Source organism: Rhinolophus sinicus, linkage group LG01 (genome assembly GCF_036562045.2).
Source record: "Rhinolophus sinicus isolate RSC01 linkage group LG01, ASM3656204v1, whole genome shotgun sequence".
Lineage (NCBI taxonomy): Eukaryota > Metazoa > Chordata > Mammalia > Chiroptera > Rhinolophidae > Rhinolophus > Rhinolophus sinicus.
Window position 1 is genome coordinate 149,301,881 of NC_133751.1, and position 26,952 is coordinate 149,328,832.

The following is a 26,952-nucleotide window of genomic DNA, read 5'->3' on the forward strand; positions in this document are numbered from 1 at the left end:
AACCGGAGAAACATTCCCAATAAACTTAAACTGTTCAATCGTGGATTGGACCCACTGTTGTATGTAGAGCTCCTTAAAAGCCATAGAGATCAGTTCTATTTGAAATTGGGAAACCTCAGGAAGGAGTTTTTGTGCTGGTGATTGTTGATGGTAGAAAGTCTTGCTGTTCCAAGTGTGGTCCAAGGACCAGCATCGCCGCCTGGGAACTTGCTGCAAATACAGACTCTGTCCCAAGCCCAGACTTACTGAATAAGAATCTGCATTTAACTAAGATTCCCAGGCAATTCACAGGCATAGTGAGGTTTGAGAAGCACAGCTGCATAAAATACCCAAGTCATTTTCATCACCTCCCTGGCTATTGCTGCTGTTTTGACCTGAGGACTGCTTCTTGGTGGTACCAGCAGAGGGGGTGAAAGAGCAGAGAATGTTGGCACTCAGGGCCATCTGGACGAACACTTATAACTATGGCTTGAAAGTGTGACTTAGTTTAATATACCATCAAATTGTTTCTGTCTCTCGCCTGAGTCTTCATGAGTATATTGGCTATACTTTATTAATTGTTTGTCATCTGGTTCTACTTTTTTTCTTTGTCTATTTGTGTAGCTGTTTCTTTGTCTCTCTCTCTGTCTGCCTCTCTTTCCTTTTCAGGTGTTACCTGTTGATGGGGAAGTCCTAAGAAGGGAGCTCCGCAGATGATGTAAAGATATAAGCTATAAAGTTATAAAGCTCTTAACACAACATCTGGCATCTCAGTAAATGTCCATCCCAATATCTCAAAACTTGTTTCTTTCCCTCCACTCCACTTGCTTCTATTATTTCAGAAGTGACTATCTCAAGTTCTTTCAGAAAATTTCCTCTAGCTTTATCCTCAGCCCACGAACACTGACTATTGGGGGTCCCAACACCATAATGACAAACATTCTAAGAAAGCAGAAGCATTAAGAACCCCATTGTACAGGGCACTGCTTTCCATCCTAGGAGGGGTAAATCAGGATTCTTAATGGGCATCATATTATCAGAAACTAAGACAGACATCAATTTTGAACTTATAAATCTTCTTCCAATGGCTGTCCCCGACACCAGCCTCCACTTGACCTTCAGTTCCCTCCATCGCGGGTACTTATTGTTTAGATGTGAAGCAAGGAAAATGGTGGCCCTGTATTTTTATGATTAGTGTTAAAAGGCTTGTCTGAAAGCAGGGGATTTCTGAGAGATATCATCCAGAGTTCTCCCATCAGACTGTGTGGGGGTGCCAGTGGTTACCCGGGGTATTGCCACACAGTAGCCATGATATGCCATCCTGAAAGGTCAATTCAATTTGATATAAGTAATATAAAACATAATTACTATATGGAATGGAGTGCAAAATTTATATAATTTCAAGATCAAATAAGATACTTAGTCAAAGATTTTTTGCTTTTATCATGATGCTTAGGACCAGGGACAACTTTCAGCTTGTGCCATTACATGGAGCCGCATGCTTAGAAAGGCTCCATGCTTGGCTTAATGTTCTACTCTTACCATCTTGAAATTTTTAATAATGTTTGAACACGGGCTTCAAAGTTTTATTTTGTACCCAAAAATTATGTAGCCAGTCCTGCTTAGTACTTCCACCTCAAAACATCAAGGGGTTTGGGTTGTTGCATATTTATTTTTCTTAGCTGTTCAACTTAGGTTGAAATGTTTGAGAATGGCACAGATCCAGGTACACAGTACACTGTGGTGGCAAAGTATGGATAAGGGGGGGCTCTCATGCATTGCTGATGGCAGTGCAACATGTCACGAGTGATTTGGGGCACAATTGGACAATATTGTCAAAATTACAAATCCCTGTAACGCTTGGTCTGCTAAGGCTAAAGCACCATTCTGAAAATTTATTATATATACATGTCATGATGTAGGTACAAGATTCTTCACTGCAGCATTGTGTATAATAGTAGCGGGTTGGAACTGATTCAAGGGACCATCAATAGAGCAGTGTTTAAAAAAAGAATGAGGAAGCTCTTTATTTACCAATATGGAAAGACTCAAGGATATGTTGTTGGTTGAAAATAGGGAGGTGCATTATGGAGAGGCTAATATGTGTGTGTGTGTGTGTGTGTGTGTGTGTGTGTGTGTGTGTATTAGGCTACCTTTTGTGTTAGAAGATGAAAGGGGACAAACGTGTTTATTTATTCATAATTGCATTACGAATTGGAAGAATGCACAAAGAACTAATGAAAATGCTTTCCTGTAGGAGGCAGTGTGGAGCAGTGGGGTGGATCAGAACAGGATGCAAAGTATACTCTTCAACATATACTTCTTAGGCTGTTTGGGTTTTTTGACCACTTAATTTAATTACTCATTCAAAACAACCAAAAAAAAAAAAGCAATTTAAAAAGCAGTGACAGTACAACCAGCCTGGGAATAGGTTAAACTTTAAAGCTAAATGTGCAAGTACCTTTGACTAGTAATTACACAACTAGAGTATTATACTCAAGAGAAATAAAAACAAGTATCCACAAAAAAGACTTGTATAAAAATATCTACACGAGCTTTATTTACAATAGCTAAAAACTGGAAACAACCAAACTATCCCCTAACAAGAGAAAGAAGAGACAAATTATGGTACAGAATTTATACAATGGGATGCTGGTGAACAACAATAACAAAAAGAGCCAATAACTGATGCTGGCAGCAACATGGGTGAATTTTACAGCATTATGCTGAGTGAAAGAAGCCGGACACACACACACAAAACTACATACTAGATGAATCAATTTATAGAAGTTTAAGAACAGGCAAAACTAAGGTTAAACAAAAGAAAAACTCAGAACTGGGGTTGTGTCTTGAAAGAGGAGGGGAGAGGAGAGTCTGTGAGGGAACTTTGCAGGGAGATGGAAATAGACTATATTGTGAAAGGAGTACGTGTTACCCATATATGCTCAACTGTCTAAAAAGTATAGCTAAGACTTGAAATTACAATTTATGTAAATTTTAACTAAAAGAAAAAAGAAAGTAAACATTAAAAAAGGGTGTGGGTGGAGATATAAATAATACAAGCATGGCAGAATATTGATAATTGAAATTCGCTGATGAGTAAACAGGGTTTATTATGTGATTCTGTTTGTTTTATACATGTTTGAAATTTTGGAAGTGAAAAATTAAATCAAAACTAACAAAATAAGTGTGGGGGTGGGGCATTAGCACCAATTAATCAGTTGCTTTGGAAGCCAAAGAATTTGACCTATCAGTTACTAAGTCTGAGCAAGGTAAAGTATGAGTAAATGTAGTTTGGAGACACATGGTAGCAACAGAGCTTGGAGGTAAAATGGTAGCACAGGGCAAGGCCTGGGTAATAGAACACATTTGCAATGAAGGCAGGGCAAGGTTGTCACCATTCAGAGGTAATGGAATAATGATTACAGTTTCCTCTTTTTAATCTCCTTCCGGGCCTGTCCTGAGGTTATGCCTCTGCTCTGTTACATGGGACTTAGTAACGATCAGGAAAACTTTTTTTATGACTTTGAAGTCCGTTTTTAGTTCTGGAGGTAATCCTGTCAGTATGCCATGCTTTCCCTAGATTAGCACACTCTTCTCCATGACAAGTCTCCTGAAAATAAGGAGCCTTCAAAACCTAAAAAAGAAAAATAAATAAATAAATAAAATTATGTAAGCACGTGAGAGAAAAATTCATATTAATTGAGGTTTATTTTTTTAGGTTTAAAGAAAAAAATATAGAGAACCATTTATCATTAGCCTTTGCAAATTAAAATATTGAGTACATGGAATGTAATAATAAGATGCCCTTTACCTTGCTGAGTGAAGAGATCTTTGATTGGCTCAGGGATCCAGGGGGAATAAAAGAACTTCCAGGGGAAATTCTGAGTTTGCCAGAGGATGTGAGAAATATACTTACTGAGTGGTATTTATGAAAGAGTTCGTGACCCATCCATCTGGAATATGGGGGTGGGCGGAAGATTCAGTAGTAAGCTCAGAGGACAGTCCTCCAGCCCTGAGGCTTTGAGACCCTGCAGAGACCTCACAAGTCTGAGCAGGTGACTGTGTGGCATCATGGCTTTGCACACGTTGATTTTATCTTTTGCTAGATCCCTGGTATAATGAGATGTTTAAAATTGTTCTAAGTTTCAGTTGTTATTTTTATTCATAAAGGGAACAAAAAAAAGAAAGAAAACAAAATCACATTTGTATGAAATCATCTTATCTCATAATTTATAAGCAGAATATATATTTATATGTATAAATACACATATATCATTGAATACATGTGTTATGCTTCTATTTTTCACATATTGTAGCTATAAAAAACAAACCATATGTCATTCCATTTATCCAACCTCTTGCTCATCTGGAAAGACTTTTTCTTCTTCAAGCTTCTAAGAATTTTTAATGGAAACCAATTTAAAAAGTTGAAAAATTTCAAGGGCTTCTGAAAAAGGAAGTAACTTCAGCCATTAGAAAACTTAAAATTTGAAGTCTATATACTTTAAAATGCAAAAAATGCAAAATGGAGTTATGAGCACTTTTTCTCTTACATTATGCCTGTGATCAGACTTGCCCCCTGCCTGAAACTTGCTCACTGTTGCCAACTCGTATTTTATCAGATGTATTGTAAAGATATGCCCAGTTTTTGGAGATAGAGAAATGATATAAACATAGAGAAGAGGATAATTTATGCAGTCCTCTAGGCTATTATCATATTTTTAAGTAGAGGTTTATTTAATTTGTTATAATTATTGTTTGGCTATTTTATTCCTCAAACATAGATAATTTCTATAATTTTACTTTGCATTAATAATAAATTACCAAAATAATTTATTCTGCACTCAAAAACAGTTCTATGGCCAGGAAATCTTGAGTACTGTGTTCTAATCCTGACTCTTTCTTGCGGAAAAGTAAATCATTTATTCATTGCCGCATTGTCAGAGGAAGTAAAGAATAATTTTTCATTTCCATTTTAACAAAAATATTTTTCTCTTCATAGAGCACAACAGAGTATTAATAACAAGCCGTTCCTAATTCAGAAGAAAGACAGATTTCCCCTTTCTTTCTCATAAATCTGGTCGATGATCACTAGCATCGTCCTCCAAAAACACTGATCAGCTAAACTCTGGAAGTCAAAGAACATGCCTCTTACACCTTTTATGCACCTCTTCCTCTCAAACATTAGACAAAATGCATAGCCAAAGACATGATTCATGCATATCTTAAAATTTGGTTTGATTTATTAAGCACCAATTTTCACCTAATGGTGTTTTGGACACTAGTTGACACTGATGAAAATAATCAAGTATAAATGATAATTTCAGGGGCTACACCTGACTAAACTCCTGGATGAAAGTGTAATAGCCATTCATCCCAGTGGTGCCACATAGTACTAATCACCTGACTAGGTGATTACTTTTTAAAAAATGTTCCACCTGTAAATTCATATAGAGACAATTATAAGCAACAGATATTAAAAAATAATAATTTTAATAAAACAAGATATTTATATTGTTTAAAGTTTGTTTTTTACGTTTCAGGGATGAGGAGTAAGTCCCCTACCATTTATTGAATGCCTACTAAAGGCAATGCTTTCTGAGAATATTATTGTCTAATTCTCATGATACACAGTACGTCAAATATTTCTGCCTTCATTTTACAGATAATGAAATGAGGCTTTAGAATAGGCAACCAAGTTGCTTAAAGCCACATCTGGATCAGATCCAGAACATACTGTCTTTTTAGAGCAAGACTCTGCAAAGTAGTGGTAGGAGTCCAGGGAAACTCTTCTAACTTCCTCGGAGCCTGCCTTGCCTACTGTCTGAGTCCATTCATAGCTGCCAGATGGCTAAGGTAGCAAAACATCTAAAGATTAAACAATTGGCAATTCCAGGTATTTTATAGTTTGACTTTTATTTTTAAAGTGTATGATTCAGTGGTTTTTATTTTATTCGCAATGTTGTATAAGCTTCATCGCTGTCTACTTCCAGAACTTTTCCATCACCCACAAAAGAAACCCCATGCCCATCAGAACCCCATACCCAATGCCCCCTTCCCATCCCTTGATGACCACTAATCTACTTTCTATTTATATATTTGCCTGTTCTGTACATTTCATATGAATGGAATCACTCAATATGTGGCCTTTTGCATGTGACTTTTATTTAGCATAATACTTTCAGTACTCCATTCCTTTTTATGATTTAATGTGATTCCATTATATGTATGTACCACACTTTATTCATTAGTTGAACGACATTTGGGTTGTTTCCACTTTTTAGCTATTATGAATAATGGTTGCTATAAACATTTGAGTACAAGTTTTTGACTGGACTATGTTTTTAATTCTCCTAGGCAAAGTAGAATTTGAGAAGAATTTTAAAGCAATAAAAAAGAATGAAATTTTGCCATTTGTGACAACATAGGTGGACCTAGAGAGTATTATGCTAAGTGAAGATAGAGAAAGACAAATACCTTATGGTTTCACTTATCTATGGAATCTAAAAAAAAAAGCAACCAATGAACAAAACAAAACAAAAACAGATTCATGGCAACAGAGACCAAAGGGATGCTTGCCAGAGGAGGGGGAATGGGAGTATGGGTGAAGAAGGTGAATATAGTCAATAATATTATGATAAGTTTGCATGGTGACAGATGATTACTGAAATTAGTGGGGTGATCACATTGTAAGGTATAAATGTCAAATCACTATATTGTACACCTGAAACTAATATAGCTCATTATAATATTGTAGACCAACTGTACTTAAGTAAAAAAAAAAAGGGGGGGAGGAAGAAAATAAAAAAATGATTCTAAAAATAGAATTACTGGATTATATAATAACTGTTTAACTTTTGAGGAACTGTAAGCTGCCTTCCAAATTCACGGTGGAGATTCCATTTTTAATGAATCAGATCCATGAATTTTGGATATGTCACACAACTGACTTTTCACCCTTTCAAACATCTGTGAATTTCACTTTCTGATGATGAAGCTGGCGACATTAAAAGAACATAGGATTCAAAGTAGGGCAAAGGAGTTGACAGGTCTTGGCAAGAAGGAGAGTCCATTCTTACTGTTTTCTCTCGATTGATGTGAAGACAGAAAGGGGGGAGGGACAAAGGAGGCAGCCTGAGTTAGGTATTTAAAAAAGTTATTTTGGAAGAGCTGTTGTGCCTAGTACAGTTGAGCAGGAAATTGGAAGAAGATAATTCAAGAGCCAGACAGGGAATTTCCGATGTTTGACAGGTCTAAGTTTCGAGTGCTTAGGAGGTGTAAGGTATGGATGTGTAATGACTGAGGGAGGTGAATCTTATGGGTGTCCTCTCTCCTGTTAAGAGGTGTGATGGCATGAACAACTGGTTAAAATAAATATTACAAATATTAATTTTTTCTTCAGGAGTAAAAATATTTCTTTTATTGGCAGTGAGGATAGGTCAACATAAATATTTAAAAAGCACCCAAGAGGCTAATTTCCTGGAATATACTTTTATATCAAAAGCTTGAGTCTACTATTCTAGAAATAATGCCATAATTATAATATATTACTTATACTGAAAATGATTACAAGTGAAGTCTTTAAAAACAGATTTAAAAAAAAAATTACTGAGATCAAATTTATATAACAAAATCAACCCTTTTTAAGTGAACGATTCAATGGCATTGAGTACATTCATAATGTTGTGCAACCTCCACCTCTATCTAATACAAAAACATTTCCATCACTACAAAATAAAACACCTTATCCATTAAGCAATTTCCCCTCATCTCCCCCTCCTGCATCCTCTGTCACCCAAGAGTCTGAATTTTGTCTCTATGGCTGGATATTTCATATACATCAAATCATACAATAGCGTTTTGTGTCTGGCTTCTTTCACTTAGCATGTTTTCGAGGTTCATTCACGTTGTAGCATGTATCAGTACTTCATTTTCCTTCATGGCTGAATAATAGTTCATTGTATGTCTATATACCAGTTTGTTCATTCATGCATCCTTTGATGGACCTTTGGGCGGTTTTCACTCTTTGACTACTGTGAATAGTACTGCTGTGTACATGCCTGTACATATATTTGTTCAAGAACCTGTTTTCAATTCTTTGGGGCATATCTAGGAGTGGAATTGCTGGGTGATATGGTAATTCTATGTTTAACTGTTTGAAGAGAAGTAAAACTGTTTTCCACAGCAGCTGAACCATTTTACCTTTCCACCAGCAATGTATGAGGGTTCCAATTTATCTATATCCTTGCCAACACTTCTTTTTTCTTCCACAGCTATCTTTGTAGGTATAAATTGATACTTCAGTGTGGTTTTGATGTGCATTTGCCTAATGACTAAGGATACTGAGCATCTTTTCATGTGTTTGTTGGCCATTTGTATATCTTTTTTGGAGAAATGTCTAAGTCCATTGCCCATTTTTTAATTGTGTGGTTGAATTCTAAGAGTTTCTTATGTATTCTAGGTACTGGGACCCTACAAATAAAGTTAAAATATATATATATATATATATATATATATATATGTATATATATATATATATATATATATATACTCACTTATATATACATTTGTTTATGTAGGTGTGTGTATTATACATATGAAACATATATTCAAAATATGAATATAATATATATGAAATTATTTTTCAAATATTTTAATAAATGACACAACTTAACAATTGCATTCATGTTTCCATGACTACTTGTTTTCTGGGAAATATGATACAACATAATGTGAATACTGAGTAGCTATTTATAAAGTTTACCACAAATTTTTAACACTTCGGTAATGATAAATTCCCAATATTTGTTAAGAGGAAATACCATGCAAAAGTCTCTAGGTCTACATCAAGGAACTGATAGTAGGGTTTCCTACAGCACGTTTCATTGGGCACGGCTTTTTCACCAAAGAAGATTGTGTAAACAATATTTTATGGCTCCTGATACTGTAATTTGAAAAAGTAAATAAAAGTACTCCGGATATGTTGAAAGTGCTTTGGCAACTTAGAAGCACACGTGTTTTTTTTTTTAAACATACATTGACAGTCACTAACTAAAAACAGGGAAGAAATACGAAATACTTTCTTTCACATGGCATTTTAAAAATTTTACTTTTTGTTTTTCTAAAAACCTAATCTGGAGGAATAAAACCTCAGGTTTACATTTTCATTGTTCTTTTTTTCTGGAGCTGCTTTGGCAGCCTGAGTGCTGTTGGGAAGATGCACCCGATGCCAATTTGGGGACCATTCTTGCATGATATCTTCGTAGCTTCCCCCTATCCTGCCTCCTTCTGTAGTTCCACGGCCAGGGTGTGGGAGTTGGCAGGAGTACAGGTGTGGGAAGACACAGAGCAGGAGTAACATCAGAGAGAAGACATCGAGAGAAAATACTGATGAGTGGAGAAGAGGTGATGGGAAATTGGAAAGCTAATGTTATTTTGAGTCCAGTCACGAATTGGATTTACATATTGGATGGCTCGCCTGTACATACACAATATTTTGCTGGGGCCAGAAACAAGATGCAAACCCTGTAGCAGTAACTAAGCTATAAAGGGAGGTACAAAACTCTGTTTTCAAAGCTACCCTGCAAATGTTTGTTTAAGCAATCACTTAATGGCTACTTCATTAACTGTATTTAAGTTCTAATAATGTCTGATAAGGGCCTATTACTAGGTGTGTTTTTTTTAAATTTTTACTCTATATTGAATATTTGATTATTGACAGCAATATGTGACAAAGCCATCTGAAAAGGCATTCCACATACTCTTTCTGGAATACCTGACAAATGGCACTGCCTGTATTACACTGAGGTATGGTGGTAGTAGGGAGACCGTGGTCCAACAAACCCGAACCTATGGAATCTTAGGTAAATTCCATAAAGTGTGCTTCATTTTCCTAATCAGAAATACACGTTTTAATTTCTAATTACAGAGTTTGAATAATTAAATGTAACAATGTATATGGAGTACTTGGTATATAACTGACATCCAAAAAAGATTTAATTATTACTTAAAATAGAAATTGATACCCACAGGTCAAATCTGGCACACAGATGAATTTTCTTTACTCATAAATTAGCTATCAAGGGTTCAACATTGAGAAAGAGTTCACATTTAAAAATCTAGTTTTCTTGTTTCTTTTGGCAGAAGTCAGGCCCGGAAAACAGTAGGGCCATGTTTCCACATGGCCACAGTTTGAACCAGTGGTTGTTATCTCCATAGTTGTGCTCACCAGCTTGCCGGTGTCCCACCGTTAAGTTACCAAAGACTGACCCCCACCCCGGTTTGCTTCATTCATTCTGATTTCCTGGCTGGCCTCAGCAGTTCCTTGAGATTGGGAACTCTACTCCAAGGTGTCCATTACATTTGTTTAATACAAGTTTCTCAGCTATCAATTTAATTCATTCAAAATCAGTCTCATCAAGGAAGACAGTGGTTGGAGTTGGTGATGATAGTTATTTTGAGAAGAAAAGAAAAATATGTATATCTCCTTTACTGGCTTACTTTTATTTTTAATTGGCTTCAGGTGCACAAAACAATGTAATAGTTAAACATTTATCATTTATATCCCTCACACAGTGATAACCCCCTCCTCCCATCTACTACCCCTCTGACATCACACACAGCCATTACATTTCCACTGTCTCTATTCATAATGCTGTACTCCGCTTCTTGTAACTATATCTCTATCTCTATCTCTATCTTTATCTCTATGTCTATGTCTATGTCTATGTCTATGTCTATGTCTATGTCTATGTCTATGTCTATGTCTATGTCTATATCTATATCTATATCTATCTATCTGTCTATCTATCTATCTATATATATGATTGTGGTTGACATTCATTATTGTTCAGCTTCAGCTTCAGGTGTACAGTGCAGTGATCAGGCATCTACATCATCCCTGAGATGGTCTCCCTAATGAGACAAGTGTCCATCGGATACCCTGCAAAATCTTTACAACATTATTGATTACATTCCCCAAATTGACTTTCGTATCCCTGTGGCAATCTTGTGGTTACTGACTGTGCTTTCTAATCCCCTCACCTTCCTCCTTATGCCCCGCCCCCATCTAGCAACCCTCAGTTTTTTCTCTATGTCTCTGAGACTGTTTCTGATTAGTTCATTCATTTATTTTTTTCTTTAGATTCCACATATAAGTGAGATCATATGGTATTTGTCTTTCTCTGTCTGACTTATTTCACTTAACATAATGTTCTCTAGGTCTATCCATATTGTTGCAAATGGTAAGATTTCATGCTTCATTATGGCTGTGTAATACTCCATTGTATAAATGTACCACAGTTTCTTAATCCAGTTGTCTACCGATGGGCATTTCAGTTGTTACCATGTCTTGGCTATTGGGTATAGTGCTGCACTAAACATAGGGGTGCATAGATTTTTTTCGAATTAGAGTTTTGGATTTCTCCAGATAGATATCTAGGAGTGGAATTGCTGGGTCATAAGGTAGTTACATTTTCAGATTTCTGAGATACCTGTTTTCCATAGTGGCTGCACCAATCTGCAATCCCACCAACAGTGCATAAGGGTCCCCTTTTTTCCACATCCTCGTTACTGGTTTACTTTTGATATCTTCAAGTTTATAATCTGAATTTAAAAGGACCAACCAACCAAACTTTTGGTTTTGAACTTATGACAGTGTTAAGGCATGTTTTATTAAGTTAAAGAAACCGTTAGTACTTCAAATGTATTTATTAAGTTAAATGTACTTTAGAAACAACTGTTTTGTTGTTGTTGTTTTCATAAAAGCTGCTAGAGCAATCAATAGCACTCTAGAGATTTATCTGATTTTTTCCAGTCTCAGTATTTTTGCTAAACATTGTGTTGTCCTGGCGATTCATCTAGAAGCAGCAAGAATCAGAAGTAGGACAACACAATGGGCTGTGTTGTCATTCCCTAACCCAAATTATTTTTGTTTAAAAGACCAACTTCTTTTAGATTTCTGGCTAAGACTCATGTCCTTCCTAAAACCATTCTCCTGACAGTGGGCCACCTGCTGCTCAAGGATTTTTCTTTCTCTTTGCTTTGAGGGGGAGCCAGCAAGTTCCTATTATGTATTACGTTCCAGAAAAGGCGAGATCTGTTTCCCCCATGAGATCACACAGAAGGAGTCTAGTTTCATGGGCTCTCCCATCCACAGAAAACAGGAATACATTCAGCATATATGTATCAAACTCCTCCTAACTTATTCCAAGGGTTGCCTAGGCCCTGGGTGCAGAGATGGGGAAGACAAAGGGGGTCACTGCTCATAGGGGGCTAATACTCGAATGGCAGAACTAAGTAACAAACAAGCACATACATAAATAATTTATGATGCTTGTAAGTACTAGCAAGAAAACACAATTAGCTAATGTGGTTGGAAGTCTCTGGCTGTGGTAGAAGCAATGTTAAATCCAGTGAACAGAGACATTTTCTAAGGTGGGGACACGTGATCTGAGGCCTAGGTGACAAGGACACAGTCTAGTGTTTATTTGAGAAAACTACATTCCAGTCCCTGAAACAGAAATTAGCTTGGCCTGCACAGAAACACAGAAAGGAGACCAGTGTGGCTGGAGTTGGGAGGAAAACAGGGGAGTGGCGGCAATAGGGCCAGAGAGGACCACGTGTGTGATGCTTTGTAGGTTGTGCATGAAGCTGGGTGAGTGAATTCAATTATGTATTTCCCTGGAAATCCTTCTTTCCCAAACCTATTTCCATTACTACTATCAAATATTTGACTCCTCAGCTAGGGTATCGAGATATAACATTCAAAGGATGAACAACATTCAAGGTTGAGATTTGTTGGAGTCTCATGACTTTTATATTGGTTATTCCTAAAAGCCCACATTGTTTCAGAAAAAGATAGAGATTAATTTATAAGTTACTGATGATTCTGACCCTTGTACTAAATTAATTGATATGGTAAAAAGACTATTGGCTTCTGAATCATACTATTAATTTCTTGAGAATTTCTTGAAAATGCTAACTAAAAAGGGGCATATTTTCCAGACCCTCTACAGAATAATACTGTATGCCAGAGATTGTTAGCCCTACAAACAACAACTGATTTAAACCTTCAGACAGCCAAGGGAGTAAGAGCTATTATTATCCCCCATTTCACAGATGAGGAAACTGGAGCAGAGAGAAATTATGAAAACTAGGCAAAATCACATAACTAGTATGCTACTGAGCTGGGATTCAAACCAGGTAGTCTGACATTAGAATTGTGCCCTTACTTATTGCATTCACTATCTCTAAGATAAGCTATAATGGACATATTACATTTAAAAGCATTGACAAATAAGCAATCTTATGTATTTCATTTAAATGGGTGGAATTTGTAATATTGCAAAGTATTAGTTTAATCTTCTGAAAAAAAATGAGAGAACCTCATTGTTTCCTGTTAGTGTATAAAGCACTTGTATATATTAAAGCATCATCACTTTTTATCGTCTCTTAAAGCTTGGAATTTATCTTAGTGTCAGTGTAATATAAGCAAATTTTGTGACACATATAAAATTTTTATTATGTCCATGAATATTTAAAAGGATGTTTCAATAACAAACTAATATGTGTGAATGGGTAGTAGTTTTTTAACATACAAATACTTTTCACATAATTTTAAATGTTTAAGTAAGACATTTATTTCAAAAATTCACCTTCTATAACAGTGAAAAAAATTCTTGCCTCCAATATTTAATGGCTAGTAAAGATGCTCCCATCTTTGCTTGTCAGTGAACAGTAATTATGAAAGAAAATTGAGTTGTCAAACCATTGTGGCATGACCTTGGCTACTGCTCTCTCTTATAGGAAACAGACTCTGTATAACCACAAGGTGAAGGATGTAGTGCTGTACCAATGAATATTTGTGAAAACATATACTGCCAAAGCAATTTTTTAAGTAGAGTAATGGAATATTAATTAGAGGCCAATAGAATGAAATCATGCTACTGTAGCTTGCCAAAAATATTACCTGTGTGTCAAAAAAGAAGTGTTTATGACGAGCATGTTGGAAGTGCCTGCCAATAATCTGAGCAGGTGGTTATTAAAAACTTTTGCTAGGAGCCAGATCATTTTCCCCATGAAGAGCTTGGTAAGGTCCAGGCACTTATTTCTCCCTGAATTAGAAATTATTCCACTTCAAATTGCCAAGGTACCTGTGCACAATGCCAAGGAGAGCACTGTTTTAGCAGTTCTTTCACAAGCTGAGAATGATTTACTGTGTTCAGAATTTTTTGACCTGTTTTATTGGATAAATTCAAAATCTATACTCTAGTGAATAAATTTAAAATACTTGTTAGGTGCCTTCTTTCTTCTTTACAAACAACATAATTGAAAACATTGTTTGGGTAGAATCTTCTCAGAAGACCACATAATCACTATTTAAATGAGCCCTAATTCATTTTACATTTGCTTATTTTACTGTTAACTTTCCCAGAACTGTATTTTTTTTTTTTTTTTTACAATTAGAACATCTGAATTTTAATTACATTACCATCAAGAAGCTCATTAAAGTCACTTAATTGGCAACATTTCCAAAAAAACCTTAACTGGGTTTAATATATTTTAAAGAGTTACTGTCAAAGTATAATTTCACCATTACAAACAGCTTGGCAACAACATTTGCATAAAGATCTGTCAGTTTCTGAAAAATGCTCAAATGTTGGGAAAATCAGATTCGTTAAGTCGCCTTTACTGAAACAGTCCAGAAATGAAGAAATTGTCACATATATTCATTTTTGTAACCCCTGCAGTACCCAGAGTACTTCCAAGCACAGCATAGATATACTGAAAAGGATTTTTGAAGAAATAAATCTTAAAAAGATTAAAACCTCAATCAAAATTCCTTCATTTGTGTTAAATTAAAAAAAAAATACCCGTTTTCTTGCTGCTTCTTTCTCTCTCTAAGAAATATTAGATGGTCACTTAGAATTTTGAAACCTTTTAAAATAGCTCTAAGGTCCACATTGTGGGACTAAGATTTGAGACTATATTGAGATGGTATAATTTTTTATGGTTTCCCTCTTACACAGACTAGAATCCCACCCCTAGAGAACTGATCTCATTTGAACTTTCATTCTAGTTACTCATATTCATTTCTCACCTTTACAAGACTTTAAGCTACTGCCTATAGACGTGCATCTTATTTAATGTACATGTCTTTTTTAGGGGGATGGGTGTCACCTATAGGACCTAAAATAATGTCTTGCAATTACATTTGTTGAATGAATGAATGAAAATCTCAAGCTTATGGTAGGTGAAAGAGAATTATGCATTAATTAGGGTGTTGGTTCACCTTCCTCCCCAAATCTCATGTGCAAGAATAAAATGTGGTAAAAGATAGTTATTGCAATTTGCTTCCTACAAATATAAAAGGAAAGAGGTTTTTTTCATCATTCTGTGTAGTTTGGTTTTCAACTAAAATCTTTCCCCTTTGTACTTTTTGTACCTTTTCTCTTCCAAGCCAAGAGAATAATCTAGTAAAGGTGAACAAAAAAACGTGAATGTTAAAAAAACAAAAAACAAAACCAAAAACCCCGCCTCTCAAGTTGCTGCCTTTTTCTCCACTGTATTCGCAAAGTCTTGCACAGTGTCTAGTATACAGACAGACTCAATAAATGCTTGTTGAGTGAATGAATACATGTATAAACACATGCTGACAGTTCTGAGGAGCATCTGGATGATTCTACCTGCAGGGGTCAGGGAAGGCGTTGTCAACAGTGTAGACAACCTGATTCTCCCACGAACAGAGACATTCGTTCATTCACCAATCTGTGAGCTTCTACTATGGGTTAGATTGATCTGTGAAGATTCCTCTAGGATAGCACAATCTACCAGCACTTTCTGTGATGATGGCAATGTTCTACATCTAATAGCTACAGTATTGTTTTGCAGGTCATAGAGAATCACTGGAGGTTTTTACATGGGGAAATGTCATAATTAGATTTGTCTGCAGGCATTGCCTCTGTGGTGGTGGGAACAGAGGCCTGAGGCTGGAGACCACTTACTGCATGGTGATATTAAACACCAGCTTTGCACATTTCGCAAAGGCAGAAACAGAGTGGGAGTAACACAACTTTCTTATTATTTTTAATTGCCCTGTTGTCTTCCTTGAGAGAGTATTAAGAAATGACTATTGATTGGTTCTTCCCCTCTCCATCATAGGAGAGAGTGAATGATGAGACAATTAAGAGGAAATCTCCTGGGCTTGCAACAGAGGCTGCTCCATGGAGAACAGAAAGGGAAGGTGGTAGCTTCTCTTGGACCCACAGGACATCAGCAGTTGCAGGGATGTGGCAAGGAGTGGCTGTGGTCAGTCCTGAATCTGTGAGGGTGGGTGTTGCCCAGGCTCCCTGACCACCACAAAGCACTCCTTCCTGAGGGATGAGGTGGGACTCTGTGGCCTGAGTGGGAGGCATGATTTCAGAAAGCAGTAATGACAAGAGTGTTGGACTGAGAAATGTCTGAAAACTCTGGAGTCTGTGGTTTATGAGCTTTGAGGCCCCTTCCTGCTTTAATGTTCCATACATGGGTTGGTTCTTCTGGCTATAGAGCATGAGAGAAGATATGAGGGTCTCTGCCTGCACCTGGGAAGAATCAAGCTAGGGAAGGGGAGAAATCCAGGGCAATCAGTGCTGGGAAGGATGTCAATGAAAAATCCCCTTGGCAGTAGCTTCATGGATACTTTCAACGTTTATTTAAGAAATAGTTTCCGGTGACCTGGAGTGGCTCTTTTTAATTTTGTGGGAACCACAGGGATGGCAACCTGCCCATAAATTTCTATTTGGCGAGGACAGTTACTGGCAAAGCATCACCTTTGGGATTACAGGCATTATGCCTTTTTTTTTTTCTTTTTCAAAATAAAACTCTATAATGTAGAACTAACCCTCTCTCCCCCAAATCTCATAGATAGAAAATGTTTCCTTTCCAGCTATGGATGTCCATCTTATTTATTAATATTTTTTGTTTTGTTTCGTTTGGTGTGGCTTAGCAATCTGAAAGCAGTTACCATTACTAATTCTAAGAAGGGACATAAAATAGGAACATTTCCAAATTTGAAGCATTTCTTGAAAGGAGCCTGAATACATAGTTCTGACTGTATCCTTATCTAATGCTTTTGGCAATGCTGAAGACATCATCTGGGAGAAATTTAATAAACGTTTCTTGGAGGGACAGCATGGAGTGCAAACATCAGGGTGTCTCTATAAAATGCATCTTAGACTTGATTTCTGAATAATCTGTCGCGTACTTTGATCCAGGATTTGGAGTTCTAATTACAAAACTCCCAAACTGCTTCTAGATTCTTCTCCTGGATGACCACCCTAATATTATTCATGCACTTGCCTAGTCCACACACTTCTTCCTGTGATAGATTCTGGAAGCTGAAATCAATGAATACAGACAAAATAATAGCACTTTAACTTCTGACTTTATTGTTTTTTCCCCCTCAAATAAACAGGTGATAAAATATTATGTCCAAAGCAAAAGGCATGACTCTCTTTTCTCTTGCATAGAGTACCAGAAAATGTAAACAATATTTTGGTTGAACTTCTCCTCCTAATTTTTTGCCAGCCATTCAAGCAACATTCCTTTGTTTATTTATACCAACATTTAACAGCATAAAGAATAAAACAAGCAAACAGTCTGAGGCATTTATCTGAAGTGTTCAGATTGTGATACAGACTTGCATGGACATTGTTTTTAGTCTGACAGAGAAAAACATTGCTTTAGAAAGTGGGTCATATGGGTGTATAAATGCTTCGTGGACAGGCCGGATATGCCATGGTTCTGGTCAGAGTACCACTGAAACACAAAGGGAAAAAACCTGCTTTATTCCTGCAGCCACACAATGCATCTGCCTTTGACTTTTTTATGCTCTCAGGACCTTATAACATTTCTAATATTATGGTTGAAATTCTACCTAAGAACACTCAAATAATCACATTAGTTTACATGTAAACATTTGGAGTAGGAAGATTTAAAGATCTTCAATTAACCTTCACTGCTCTTTCATAGTCTTTCAACTTATGTTTTAGCTCTTGGTGGCTAAGTTTTCATAGCAGCCATCATCCTGGGGAATCAGGAAGCAGGCATGGGTTCCAGAGCACATGTGCTGGGTCTGTTACTTTGCTTCTCTGGAGCTTGGTTTCCTTATTTGTAAAATGAGGGGGTTGAATTTAATTTTCCCTAAGGTTTCTTCTAGCATAAGCATTCTATGAGGCTTTTAGCCTCTGACTCTAATTCCTCTTTGGTGCAAAAAATCCACAGCACATAAAACCATAAACATCCTTTGTAGGAGTAAAATACAGTATCATTAAAAACAACAACAACAGGGATATGGTATCATAGATTCAAACTGTATTGTTGGAGAGAGATCAGTGAGATTATTGTTTTCATTGAATAAGTGGCTAGTGGTCATGATGTAATTCTATAAACTTATAAGTTGTATTTACTTTGGGGGGGTCACAATTAATAGAACCCAGAATAATCTCACCTGACCCTTTGTACATTGTTCTAAAAAAAAACAAATTTCAAAAAAATGGGGGTTTCCTTTTCTGAGTTCTTGCTCAACATAAGCAAGTGAGGGGGAATTTATGCTCCCCAAAGAGAAGGGAAGGTAGCTATTAGGGACTGTCTCCTTTGCCTTGGTTTTGCCACATTTTCCTCTGTTTTCATTTCCCACTCCTCATGCAACCTGGATTTTACAGTTAGCTCATTCATTCATTCATTCATTCATTCACTCAGTACAAATAGTTGTGTCTGTGGTGGGCCAAGCCTGTGCCAGGCACGGAGCACATATAGGTGACAGGATTCTCTAACTCTGAGTGGGACTGCGTGACTTCAGGGAGCCGCTGGGGTCTCTGATAACAGATTACATTCTGCAATTGCATCTCACTGAATAAACAGAAGCTTCTGGATACTTTGGGATGCCCAGGTTTTGTAGGGACTCTTAGCACACAGCTATACTTACATTGGGTCACAGAACTATTGGATGTGGGAGCTAGAAGATCATCTAATCTCGTAGATGCCTTTATTTTATACTCATATACTACTCAACTGCAATCACCAGAGGGGACATGGCTTGCTTAGTGTCCTTCAGGGAGTTAATAAAAGATCAAGATTCATTTGCTCATGTTATGCCTACTCTACCCTATAGTCTCTTTGTCAGGTTTTAGTAAATAAATAAATTAATTAATTAAAAGATTCCTCTTTTTAGTTTAGGGTTCTAAAGCCGAGAACATGAGAAAAACGAAATTATATACCATTGCCTGGAAATCCACTTGTGCATTAACCAGAGCTTTAGCAATCTGTGCTGAGTTTTGAAAGTGCACATTATCTGCAACAAAGAGAGAGAGTTAAAGTGCTGCTAAATACCAGAAAGCATGGAGTGACAATGTACTGCCTGGAAATGAACACCAACAATTATCTAGTCATGCCGTTGACATTGTCAGCAGTGAGTAATCACACTCGTTTATGGAAATGTCCCTGACTCTTAGGTACTGACCCTGAGTACAGGCATAGGAGGAAGCTTAATGTTTCTTAAACAAAGTGATGCTGGCTCAGTATTTTTATGTGTAAGAGTCTTGCTTAAACCTCACCATCTGCTGTTCCGTGGATGAGAAGATAGTCTACATTTCTGAAATATTCTGCTCTTGCCATCACAGTTGAATTCTGGAAAAGAGAAAAAATTAACATTTTAGTAGCTGCAAGTTCTAATAGAAAACTAGCTAAATCATTGTGTAATGGACTTAGCACCAATACTGAAATTATGTATTGCTTTGGTTGATAAATATTTAAGAGTCAAAGCAACACATTTTCTTCATCATTTGCATTACTTCCATCTGATTCTTAGTTTGAAAAACTGAAAGTTTATGTGTCATATGTTACATATGAGTGAGACCTTAGGCATAAATGATGCCCGCTCAAGCTGTGTAGGGTTTGGGGGTGGGAAGAAGGAAGGAAAAAGAGAGAATAAAATCCAAAAGGAGTAAGTTCGTTTCTAGTGAGGTGTTTTACAGCTAACAAAAGATCATCATATTTGCTTGGGAACCCAGCAAAAGTCCCGCCCCCCCCAAAAAAAAAAAGTTGCATGACTGCTTTAAAATTATTTTGCACATTTGAGATAAATTAATGACCTAAATAGAACAGAACATGCTTACCTTATAGTGCTCGAGATTATCATCCTTTGTTGGGAGACCCATGAATCGCTCTGTGTAGATAGATGCTATAAAATATATAAGAAAAGGTTGTTTGCATGTAATATGTATCATCTCATTAACCAAGGAGACCCCCTAGATTGATAACGGCTCCTCAATTCTTCCTCATGCAGCTGCTGAGGAAGGTCCTTGCTTTCCTTTACTGTAATGCTCCACCCAAGTCATTTGCTCTGCAATTTGCCTCACTAGGGCTAGAAAAGTAATGGAGAGGGAGATTATGAAAATGGGAGCAACTATCATTAGAAAGCGTTGATTTGTACCTTTTTCATTTCTACCCAAAGCACTTCAGTTGAAGGAATGTTGAGATAGGAATGACCCTGTGGAATGACCTCATTATATTTTAAAAGAAATCACAAATGCAGCCACCTGTATTAATTTCACTGGTGTCTTAATCTGGGATGAAATATATCCCACAAATGCTCCTCCCCTAGCATACATAAACTTTTTTGTTTTTCCTGAATAAAGATTCCATACAAGTCACAATTGTCTCGTTTCTACTCCCCAAAAGGGAAAGTGAAGAGGATCTGATGAAAGCTAATTTTTGTACAATTCTTATAGTTAATTCCAAATAATCATCCTGCTTTGATGCTAATCATAAGAAATAGACACTCAGGGGAGGTGTACTTCTCAAACAAATTTTGTTATTCTCTGATCTCTGGAGCAATGGATCTGGCAGCTACAAACTGTGGTGTGGAGGCGAATTACTTGGCCTAGGTCTGACTTTGCATAAAATGTGTTTAAAAGCCAGGTGTGCTGCAAAGATGGACCTGCAAAAACACAGAGTTAGCTCTGATTTTTAAAGGTTTGTTTCAGCAGGGGTTCTGGAGATAATAAGATATATTGGATTTTGGAAAAATCCTTCCTCACTCTTAAGATTTCTTTGATTGTTACAACAGGATTGTAATGAATCATATAAATAAACTCGTTTATGTATTATATTTTCCCCACTGATTCTGGGGTGAATTTTACTGCATGATTTGTTTTCCTAGCAACCTCAAATATAAAGTAATTATGTGTTAAATGTTTTCACAGCAACATTTATGAAATGTTTCCATACCGTAATATTCCCAGCTGGAGACTGGAGCTACTGCTATCCCACATTTAAAGAGACCAGTCCCGGATGCAAGGGCCAGCGATGAAACGTAACCTCCGTAGGACTGTAGAGACATTGTTACGAGTTAGTCCCACATTTACCTTAATAACCCTTCTCCATATTTTTACAGCAACTTGATTCACTATAAGTGCTGATGGGAGATAGGGGACACAGGGTAGATTAAATGTCTACCTTGCACCCGTGGCAGCAAGCTCCACCAGACGTAATAGTAATTCCACTCCCAGTAAAGTATAAACACATGGTGTGCTGATCAGAACATGGTAGGAACAGTTTAAGAGATGGATATAACTACAATTTTTCAGCAAAATATTCTCTTTTTTTTCCTCCTCTATATTTTTCCAACCAGGACCTTGTTAGAGCAAAAACAGGATTTTACTTGAAAGAAACTTACCAAAAAAAGGAGATTATTCCCAAAATGTAAATGCAAACTACTTCGAACAGTTTGCAAAAGTCCTGTGAGGCAGAACTTGTATCTGTGTATTTACTTATTTTCATAACAGATCATCAAGGGAAGGACATAAAAACCTTCTCGATAGTTTAAGACATGGCCAGGGTTTGTGTATAAGGCAGTGCTACATATTGTGTTTTAAAGATTTCTGGCAAAGCAGCTCAAAGGAGGAAAAGCCATTGGTGTCTAAAAAATTACATACCATCCCACAAATTGAATGAAAAAACAAAGAAATACAAAAGGGAATACAAATTGCAGAATCAAGGGTAGGTTTAGCTTTCACCAGTTTTCTTCCCCTAGTATCAATAGGTAATTCAGAAATGTGACCCTAGTAGCAAAAGGAGATGCCTGCCCATGTGACTTGGAAATCTGAACCTTTTCCTAAAAATGAAGGAAGGAACAGAGCATCGCAATAAGGCTGCATCTTTCCCTGGAAGGCATATTTGGCCTGTATAAACATGCTGGGAGAGAAGTGCTTCTCCTGGGAACATGGATTAAGCTGTGTTCTGGGACATAAACTTCCCAGAGTGTGTGTGCTAGATTAGGAAGTGATTCTGTGTCTATTCTTGCCCTAAATTTGGGGCAGCCCTATAAATGATAAGGGGACAGTGCGACTCTCCAACTAAATGTGAATCCTGTTTTTAAAATCTTATTACCACAAAATTGTGGGAATCAGTTCCCTCAAGTGAGGAGAAATCATATCACCCTTTGGAACAGAAAAGTCAGTCTTTAGAGAGAGTGAAAGAGTGAGAGTGAGAATGAGAGCTCAATAGAGCAAGAGAGACAGACAGACAGACATGGTGATGGCAGCAGGTCAGTGGCAGGGGTCTATTCTTAATCCATGAAATACAGGAAATGGGGGAATAAGTTAAACGATCTTGCTGAATTCAATAGTTAAAGGAAGAATTCTCTAAGTAGTTTACAGTTTTATGTTTCCAGCTCTGGGGAATTTTATTGAGGACCTTGGCCCCAAAACACAGAATAAGAGAGGCAGTTTGGATTATTATACCATGAACTCTTTTTGTTACACTTGGAGGAAAACGAAAACGTGTGTTGTTTTTTTTTTGATAGAGGAAAAATACATTTTAGAAACAGAAGAAACATTTGGGTTTCAAACTCATTTTGGTAAGTGAAAATTCTCTGTCAGGTTCAAACTTTCACCTGTAATGTCAAAATAATTTGTTCTGATAAATACATTAGCAACAACTATTACTGAAACAGAAGATCTTTCCTTTCTTCTTAATTTTAAGTTCAAATGAGAGTAGAGGAATCTTGAGTCCTTTAGAAAAATTCTTATTGTTTATGGTTTTATTGGAAAAGTGTGTTCACTGCAAATAACACTACTGGATCCTCCTTCTTTTCTCCTATGCTCCAGAAAACGAAATAGCACAAAGTGAGATTTGAAATTAAGAGCATTTTAAAACATTTCTGTTCAAAATCTTAGGAATTATTAATCTGTAACCACTCAGTGATTAGATAATAGGGCTTTGTCTAAATAAAATTTTCATGTTTTCAGGACGGATACAAACTCTCCCCGAGAATTTGTAAGAACAACACTACTGGAGCAGCTGCACAACAAAGGAAAGTGTACTTTAAATACTCAGGAAGCTTAGAAAAGCTATTCCTATTGTAGAAACGAAGAGGGGAAAAAAAGAACCCGAGTTAACTTTTTTCTGCTCTCCCATGGGTGGGGCTCCAAGGCAGAGTGGGTGGCTGCCGCAAGAAAAGAACCCACGGAGCAGATTGGCCATGAGAATTCTAGAATTTTGTCCTTTGCACTTAGACGCTTTGCCATTTTGCTTAAATGAAAGATATCTTTAAAAACATTTTTAGAAGGGCACAGAATTCTGAGGGGTTTATAGAACACTCTTATGTGAGCTATAATGCACATTGGAGCATTTTACCTACAGGCAGTAATAACAAGGAGCTAGTGTTTGCATGGCCAAGGCTATTGCAAAGGTCTCTGTGGTCCCATGCAAAGCGTCATCCTTCTTCCACCTCACACCTCTGCCTTGCTCATTGGCCATCCTGAACGTCTTTGAACTCTCCAACCCTCAGGACATTCGCAATGCCTCTACCCTCTGCTAGATTGCTTTTTCCCCAGAAATCAGTATAGGTTACTTTCTCCTCATTTCAAGTCTGAATTAAAAAAAAAAGTCTCACCTGTCCTTCTCATCAAAAATTCCACCAACCCTGTACCATGTTCCTTTCTTGTTTTGATTTTCTCATGGTGCTTATCATTGTTTAACACCCTAAACATTTTACTTATTTTGCTTATTGTCTTTCTCCCAACCATTCCCAAAGCCATAAACAGAGATTTTTATCTATTTCATTCATGAATGTATCCCCAGCACTGAAAATATGACCCAAAACACAGTAAGAATAGCATAAATATTTGTTTAACATATGGCTTTCTTATTAACTCATCTAACCCCTCATAGTGACTTAGTGAGGAAATTATGGTTACATTTCATGATGAGGAAATTGAGGCTTAGAGTAAACTTAGATATTTGCAAAGTCAGTAAGCAGAAGAGCTGGAATTCAACCCCAGGACACCTAACTCTGAACCTCTGCCATATCCTCTACATCCCTCTACTAGAGCAACCTCTTTGGAGAACTTTAAGCTTTGAGTCTAATATAGTCTCATTAGAGGTGCATTTGTCCTACTTTTACATAGTTGATCACACATGGCAATTCAAATTGCTTATAATTAGTCACTGGAAGAGAAAGGAACTAAGATTAAATCATGAACTAATGCTTATTCAACACCACCTGGCTAGGCCTATATTAACAAAGCAAAGCCCATAAATGAGGTTGTTATTCTAATAATTTAGGCAAAACCCCCACTGCTCTTCAATTGTCAGAAAATAATTGCTTCAATTTTACTTCCCATAAACCAGGGTTTTGCAACCTCAGTGCTATTGACATTTTGGGCAGGATAGTTCTTTTTTTGGGGGTGGTAGGGGGGTACTGTAGAATATTTAACAGCATCTCTGGCCTCTACCTGCTAGATGCCAATAGTACTCCCCCAGTTGTAACAACCAAAAATGTCTCCAGACATTGCCAACATCCTCTGAGGGACAAAATTGCCTGGTTAAGAACCATTGTCATAACAAACACTTACTCAGCATAGTGCTAGGTGCACAGTGGATATCTAACAAGCTGCTAAAAACAGGGCTACTAAACTTTGGTGTGTAAGCTAGAAAAATGAAAAGGTAAGATAAAAATGCCTGCTCTCCCCTTCTTAATCTGGATAATGGAGGGAAATGTAGGATTGGCGGCTTATTGACCATAAAAAATGTGTCGTTAGCTACAATGCATTTCTCAGACCACTAATGTGTCTAACACTTCATGGAAACAGATACTTTCTTCCCTGATATGGAACACAATAATTGCTGAATAACCTTCATGGTCATTTTCAATATCTTCTTTCCTATCTTCAGTTTCCCATAGGTCCCTGCTTATTATACTATAAAGGAGCACTCAGAGCTATGACTTCCGCTCACCTATTTCAGTGCCTAAATTCATTCCCTTTGTATTTGTTGCCAGTATTTCTGCTCTTCTAGATCTTTGGCCCACTCCCTTCCCTACTCAGCAGCCAAGAGTATCTTTCTAAGACACCAATTCCATTCCCTATTGACTTCCAGAGCACTACTCAAAGAGTTATCCGTGGACTCAAAATACATTTTGGTAGTATTGTATTAAATTTACTGTAAAAACATTTAACAGGATTCTTTACTCTTCCTTCATTGAGCCTATATATACTATATGTAGAATTTATGATACACCAAATTATTAGACTAGAGAACATTTTCTTGAAAAATTTCCTGGCACCAATAGAACACATTTGGGGGATTATTGACTTATAGGGTTAAATTCAGTTTAAACATCATAGATGTGTGCTAAACATTTGAGAAACAAAGTTTTTAAAAAAGGCAAAGTCCATTCATTCCCTTGATGAGCTTACATTCTTGTGGGAGAAACCAACAGACAGACAAGATAAAACATTGTAATTCCTGCAAGAGCAGTATAAAGAGCTATAGGAGCACAAAAAAAGTTAGGGATTCATTTTTTGAGTTAGGTCTTAAAGAACAAGTAGGAATTTTCCATTGTGGAGTGAGAAAGAGGTAGGGAATAGAAGAAGAGAATGGACGTTGCAGATTTGTGGAACAGGATTTACAAAATCATGGGAACAAGGAAGCGCAGACAGCAGTCAAATTATTCATAAGGTATGGGGAAAAGTAGAGAGAGATGAGACTGGAAAAGTAGGTTACAACCAGATTGCCAAGGGCCTTGCCTGCAAGATAATACGTTTGGGCATTAGTTTGAGGTTAACGTGTAGCCCTATAAAATATATTAGCAGAAAAGCAACTTGGTAAGAACAGTGTTCTGAAACAATATCTTCATTGGCAACATTGGAGCTTGTAAAGCCAAAGCAGTGAGGCTAGTTAAGAGGCAATTGGAATAGTTAAACAGGTACTACCCAACCTGTGTGGTCTATGGACCAAAAGAATCCACATTATTTGGGATCTTGCTAGAAATGCAAACCTTTGGGCCCCACCCTGGAACACTGACTCAGAATCCCGGGTGACAGGGCCCTGGAAATGGTGTTCTTACAAGTTCTTCACGTGATGCTTATACAAGCAAAAGTTTGAGACACTATGGTCAAAATTACATATGAAGAACCTTGAACTATGGCACTGTCAGTGGGGATGATAAAATAGATTTCAAGGTTTGAAGGTAGAGTTGACAGAATGTATTAACCGACAGAATGTTGGAATCAGGGAGCAGAGGAAGTTGAAAATAGCTCTGAACTTACTACCTTGGGTGACTAGGTGGGTGGTGAGGTTCTTAACATAGACGAGGATGTGTTTTAAAGTAAACTGTGACAAGCCTAGCTTGTGCAAGTTAAGTCTGAGGCCCCTGTAAGACATTTGGAAGAGGTGATCAGGAAACATTTGAAAGATGGAGCTCTGAAGAGAGACTGGGGCTAGTGGCAGAGATCTGGCAGCCATCAATAGCCTTGCAACCACGTGGGTTTCCCCAAGGAAATGAGGAGGCATGAGAGCGAAGACCAGACCCAGAAAAACACTGATATTTAAAGAGTAAATGTAATGTAATGATTATAGAGACGTAGAAAAATGAGAAGAGAAATGTGTCACAGAGCCATGGATAGAGCCCACTCTCCTTTATGG

At 37.1% G+C, this 26,952-nt stretch overlaps 1 protein-coding gene and 1 long non-coding RNA gene across 3 annotated transcripts in view; one reads left to right on the forward strand and one right to left on the reverse strand.

Moving 5' to 3' along the window:
- LOC141572444 (uncharacterized) overlaps window positions 1-26,952 on the forward strand; it is a 144,482-nt gene that overhangs the window by 82,754 nt on the left and 34,776 nt on the right. The gene's annotated exons all lie outside the window — the stretch shown is intronic.
- FAP (fibroblast activation protein alpha) overlaps window positions 17,391-26,952 on the reverse strand; it is a 90,277-nt gene continuing 80,715 nt past the window's right edge. The window contains exons 23-27 of one of the 2 annotated variants that reach the window (XM_019727297.2): window positions 21,253-21,352; window positions 20,139-20,203; window positions 19,578-19,650; window positions 19,242-19,315; window positions 17,391-17,781 (exon numbers count right to left, since the gene is read on the reverse strand). In XM_019727297.2, the coding sequence (XP_019582856.1) occupies window positions 17,680-17,781; window positions 19,242-19,315; window positions 19,578-19,650; window positions 20,139-20,203; window positions 21,253-21,352 (414 nt within the window). In that variant the 3' untranslated portion in view covers window positions 17,391-17,679. Of the gene's footprint in view, window positions 17,782-19,241; window positions 19,316-19,577; window positions 19,651-20,138; window positions 20,204-21,252; window positions 21,353-26,952 lie in introns of those variants that run through there. The other variant, XR_012497800.1, reaches the window with a different exon arrangement.